General features: G+C 39.7%; 1 protein-coding gene across 1 annotated transcript in view; it reads left to right on the forward strand.

The window, feature by feature from the left end:
* The window catches only part of LOC107696218 (Krueppel-like factor 2), a 2,368-nt gene extending 786 nt beyond the window's left edge, over nt 1–1,582 (forward strand). The window contains exons 2-3 of the mRNA XM_016496477.1: nt 336–1,194; nt 1,278–1,582. Of these exons, the coding sequence (XP_016351963.1) occupies nt 336–1,194; nt 1,278–1,453 (1,035 nt within the window). The 3' untranslated portion in view covers nt 1,454–1,582. The remainder of the gene's footprint in view (nt 1–335; nt 1,195–1,277) is intronic.
* The last annotated feature ends 4,352 nt before the right edge of the window (nt 1,583–5,934 follow it).

The following is a 5,934-nucleotide window of genomic DNA, read 5'->3' on the forward strand; positions in this document are numbered from 1 at the left end:
ATATATATATTCTCGTAGTGTTTTATATATATACTACGAAAAAACATTTTCTAAGCGAAAATATGTATGTGTATATATATAACAAGATACAGATATTTACTTACAGATATGCAAGGTGCTTCTTAAAAAGATAAAAAAATTTTTGCATGTTTTCTTGTAATTTAAACTCCCATTTATTGGTTTGAAGTGTTGGGGTGACAGTCGCAGTAAACTGTAGACGTCAAAAATTATTGACAAGTCTCAAATTCATCTTAAGTCATGAAATGCTCTGAAAATGAGTCATGCAAAAGCATCTGACAGTGTTTTAATTCTAAGCACCTTTGATTCTGTTGCAGAGGTGGAAATGTGAGGAGGACAAACCACTGAGTGGTGGCTGCACTCCGCTCAACGTGGCACAGCACATGGACACTTGTCGTGGCCGCAAGGATGACGAGGATCTGAGTAATTACTTGGACCTGGAGTTTATCCTGGCCAACACAACAGGACCTCTAGAGGCGGGAGCTGAGTTCGTCTCACACGCGGAGCCATGCGGCATGTACTCGACGGGAGCGTATGTGCCTCCGGAGCAATGCACCGCACCTCCTCCGCCATACTCCAACAGCCTCATGGCCGAGCTTCTGAGATCCGACGTGGACAACTCCTACAACGGTGCCATTCAGGGAAGATTCATCGTCAACTCGTTCCCCAGACAGGACTTTGTTGATATCAAAGTCGAGCCACCAATGGACGGTTACGGGCCGGTGATGGGCATGGTGCCGCAGAGCTGCCAAAAAATCAAACAAGAGGGCAACGTTTCATGCATGATGTCCTTCGAGCAACCCAGACTGGCCGTTTCTCCGCAGGCGACGGGGAATATGACGCCTCCGTTGAGTCCGGATGACTCCCACCTGCGACAGACCGCGTTTCCGCAGGCTTTCCATCACTCGCCTCCGGCTTACGCTCAAATGCAGATCCCCTACACGGCGCCGCACCAGTTTGGCATGTTCGAGGACGCCATGGGCATGCAACCCAACATGCAAAGGGCTCTTCTGACTCCTCCGTCCTCCCCGCTGGATCTAATGGAGTCCAAACCCAAGCGAGGGCGACGCACCTGGCCGAGGAAGCGCACGGCGACGCACACCTGCACCTACGCCGGCTGCGGCAAGACGTACACCAAGAGCTCGCATTTGAAGGCGCATCACCGAACCCACACCGGTAAGAACGCGTTTGAGTTTGTCTGTAACATGCATTTGTGTTTTGAAAACAGTAAAGCTAATCCCATCGCTTTGCATCATCAGGTGAGAAACCGTACCACTGCAACTGGGAGGGATGCGGATGGAAATTTGCCCGCTCCGACGAGCTGACGCGTCATTTCCGCAAACACACCGGCCATCGGCCTTTCCAGTGCCACATGTGCGAACGCGCCTTCTCCCGCTCCGACCACCTGGCCCTGCATATGAAGAGACACCTGTGAGGACTGGAGCCGCAACCACATAACTGCCTTATTTAATGACTTAAAGCATATTGTTGATTAAGAAATATATCATCATACACTCTTAAAAATAAAGGTTCCAAAAGAACCGTTTTTGGTTTCCAAAGAACCTTTCAGTGTCCTAAAATATAATTTGAACAACATCTAAAGAACATTCACTGTTAAAATTTAAGGTTCCAAAAGAACCATTTTTTTTGGAACCTTTCAGTGATCAGTTCTTAAAAGAACTTTTTAATAATCGGAAGAACCTTTTGTGCAGTGGAAAGGTTCCATGGATGTTAAAGGTTATTATGGAGCCATCGATTCCAATAAAGAACCTTAAAAAAAAATTAAATGAACGTTCCACAAGAACCATTTTTAGTTCACAAAGAAGCATTCAGTGAAAGAACTGTTTGAAGAACATTTAAAGAACTTTTCCCCCTATAAAGATTCTTGGAAAGGTTCCATTGTAATCGAAGGTTGTTGCCAATAAAGAACCTTTATTTTTAAGAGGTTCCAAAGAAACCATTTTTGGTTCCCAAAGAACCTTTCAGTGAAAGAACCATTTGAAGAACATATAAAGATCCTTGAAAAGGTTCCATTGATGTTGAAAGTTCTTTATGGAACTGTTGATGCCAAAAAAACTACCTTTATTTTTACGAGTGTACTTTTGTAACAAGTAGCTGGTACTACATAGATTGAGCTCTTTTTAAAGCCTTTTATGGGTAATATGCGTCCTGAAGGGCTGGTCCTATGAATCTGTGTCCGATCGGGAGACAGCATGTATGTTTAACGGTGCCTTTCCGAAGCCACGAAGAGTGCAAAGCCTGACGACTAGCAAACCTCCAGTTTTCTGATGTAAAAGTGTAAAATGCACGACGACAATGTTTTGCTCTTGAAACTGCCTTGCTACTATACAACAAAACAGAGCTGTGTGTTCAAATGTGTTGGCATTTCTTTTCAAACGTCTTGTATCTTGATGCACATTGAGTGGTCAGTGCCTCGTCGCACCGTATGCACTAGGGCTTGAGGTCCTGGGTTTTTATAAGATTGTGTACATCCATTTTATATTGTAAGTACTGTATTTATTGTAAATATTAAACTAAATTTGAATATATATATCCATCGGGTCTCTTGTCTTTGCCTGTCATGTTGGGTCTGACCTATTGGATGTCGGTTGCTAGTCTCTTATTACAGGCTCCTTTGAAGCCACTGGAAAACGAAGTCCCCAGAAACTGGAGACGTTTATGGCGAGCGAGGGACGTCGCACGAGTGCTATTCTTGAACCCCCACTCAAGCTCGTGGAGTCAGGTATTATAGTTTAGACCAAGATGCTTTCCAGCTGTGTCAGGTTGAGGCCAGCAGCCTGTGGCTTCTGCCTATAAATACAAACATTACATTTACATAATTACAGAGAGAGAATTTAGATCCGTCTGGACAGAGGGGCGCTCGGCTCTCGGCTGAAGATCCCAGACTCCAGAGACGCAGAAAAGACACAGACATCAAAGAGACTCCAGGGGCGCTTTGATGTCAAACATGGAAGATAAAATCCCAAATTTGCATGTTTTATAAAAATATTTGTTAAGCATCAGCTCATTTTGCGTTGTGGCAGAAAGACTAGAAAAACATTCTGAGATTTAAAAAAAAAAAAGAAAAAAAAATTATATATAAAGTACTATTTAGACACACCTACAAATGGTATATTATTGCTATTTTTGTATATTTTATAACAGAGAAACATGGAAATTTAGATAAATGTTTTAGATATGCCCCAGTTCATCATTATAAAAATAATAAATTAAAATTATGTAAAAAAAAAATAATGTATAATTCAAACATTCAAAAATATAAATGAATATTCTATATAAAAATAAAAATATGATTTATATATCAATTATATGTGCATGCAAAGTATATTAAATTCCTATTGAATGTCAAAATGTGTCTAAATAAAGCATTCAGCTCTGCTTTTGTTTTCCAAGAGTTGAACTTGTTCTGCATTTGTGAATAATGTGTGAAAACGGCACTAGAGTTCCCTTTCATGCAAATTCGAGACGAAAAGAAGAAATGTGATCCTGACAATTATTAGCGACTCAGTGAAGTAGAAATCTCATTTCACTTTTGTGATAGTAACTTTTACTACCAATCTGACATGAACAGAAAAAAACAAGCTTCTCTTTTTCCCCTTCAAAGCAAAGCAAATATAAAGGGCTGTGTTTACTATGATTACTGCAATTCAACAGCTTTCAAAGCAGAAATAAAGATCCCCGTCTATACAGTCAAGAACTAGTCTATTAGAGATGAGAAATACTGACAATTACTTTTAAAACAACAGTATGCAAGGACACGTTTCAAACTAAATAATGAATATTAATTCAGAGAGTGACATCTAGTTATCATGCAAATAAATACAGTGCACTGCAATTTTTTTGTCTCGTTTCCAGCCAAAATATCTACAAATTTTCTAGACAAGTAAAATGGTCTTGTTTTCAGAAAAAAACATGTCAAAATTAAGTGAGTTTTTGCTTGAAACAAGCAAAATAATCTGCCAGTGGGGTAAGCAAAATAATCTTATTTCAAACAGAAAACAAATCTAGAAAATCCTTCTTGATTTAAGAATATTTTTTTTTAGATATTTTGGCTGGAAACAAGACAAAAAAATCTAAGAAAAGCATTTTTTGCAGTGTGATGTTACATTTTTTAATCCAATTTCGCGTGCAATTATCTCTATTTTTGGTAGTCTGATTATGAAAATATGTAAGCTTATTTCCACCAAGGGATTTAAAATAAATACATTTTTAGATAATTAGATAAGGTAACCGTTTTTTAAATTCTAAGTTTATATCTCAGATTTTTAAATCATAATTGCAAGACACAAAATCACTGCAAGATTGCAGTGAGAAAAGTCAGAAATGAGATATAAACTCATAATTGCATTATATGTACTCAAAAATGTAAGAAAAAATTTGCAAGAACAAAATTAAGAATTGTGAGATATAAAAATCAAGACTAAAGTCAGAATTGCAAGATATAAACCAAGAATTGTGAGAAATAAATGCAAATTAAAAAAAAGTCGGAATTGCAAAAAAAAAAGTCAATTTTGAGATATAAACTCGGAATTCATATATAATTGAGATAAACATTAAAAAGATATAAAAATGAAAAAGAAGATAAAAAGTCACAATTATTCCATGGCGGAAACGGCTTCCATACGAAAGATATATAAAAATGGAAATGAAAGGTCAAATATCAAGCGCATTGCTTGCACAGTATTCATACTCCAAATATAATGATAAATATATTTATATAATATTATACATTATCATGTAAATATATGATAATATAGTGCGCTGTTCTGAACACATCCATGCTGGTCAGTAATCCCTCAGCACTAAAACCACAACTAAATCCAAAGACTAGACAAGAATGTCTGGCAAGGCCTCTAAACGAAGCGCACGTGTGGACAGTTAAGTAGGCGAGCGATCGAGTGCAAAGAAAAACACAAGTGAGGAAAGCCTCGTGTTTCTGTCACCTGAGCCCGTCTCATTTGTCCATCTTAAAATCAGCTCTTTCAGCGGCCTCCAGTAAATAAAAACTCACGGAGGAATTTCCTGTTATTCCAAATGGGGGTAATTAACATACCGAAGCTCAAATTCATGCAGCTGTTAAATTATTTTCACACTTAGATCCCAGTCTTTCAGCAATTTGCTGAAGCCGTTCACAGAGCATTTGCAAAAGACAAACGTCTGATAGAAGCTCGTCCATCATTAGTGCAGCACAGCTGAACAAGTACAACACATACTAGATATTGCATGAATAGAGATGGTTAAACGGGTCATATGATGCGATTTCAGTTTGTCCTTTCTCTTTGGAGTGTTACAAGCTCTTGGTGCATAAAGAAGATCTGTAAAGTTGCAAAGACTAAAGTCTCAAATCCAAAGAGATATTCTTTATAAAAGTTAAGAGTCAACCACGCCTACCTAAAACGGCTCGTTCTAACACGCCCCCACATGTCTACGTCACGATGTGGGAAGATTTGCATAACGCCACCCAAATGTTCACGCAAAGAAAGAAGGCGTAACTTTTATTCTCGCTGTAGTATTGTTGTTGCCGCCGCCATGTCGTGAAGACGCTGTGTGTTTCGTTGTGAAAGCGAAACTACTTTGTTTGGTCTTCCAAAAGAGGACGATATCTGCTTCGTCACGCCTTGCGCTGATCCGTGCTTGTCTCTGAGGAAATACAACAACTTCACGCTGTGGATCGCCGGATCGGCTTTCACCGTGGACGAAGCGGAGTCCAGCCCGGGGTCGTCACATATGGTTGCCGCAAGCCCACCGGCCATGCCGTTCTCAAGCTCACCGACCTCCTCTCACTCAGCCCGCCGGCCGTTCCTCACTCTAGACGCCGGCCTCCGTTCACTTTCGTGTGACGCTGTGTTTCGTTGTGAAAGCGAAACTACTTTGTTTGGCCTTCCAAAAGAGGAC

This window comes from Sinocyclocheilus anshuiensis, unplaced genomic scaffold, assembly GCF_001515605.1.
Source record: "Sinocyclocheilus anshuiensis isolate Anshui unplaced genomic scaffold, SAMN03320099.WGS_v1.1 scaffold217, whole genome shotgun sequence".
Classification (NCBI taxonomy): domain Eukaryota; kingdom Metazoa; phylum Chordata; class Actinopteri; order Cypriniformes; family Cyprinidae; genus Sinocyclocheilus; species Sinocyclocheilus anshuiensis.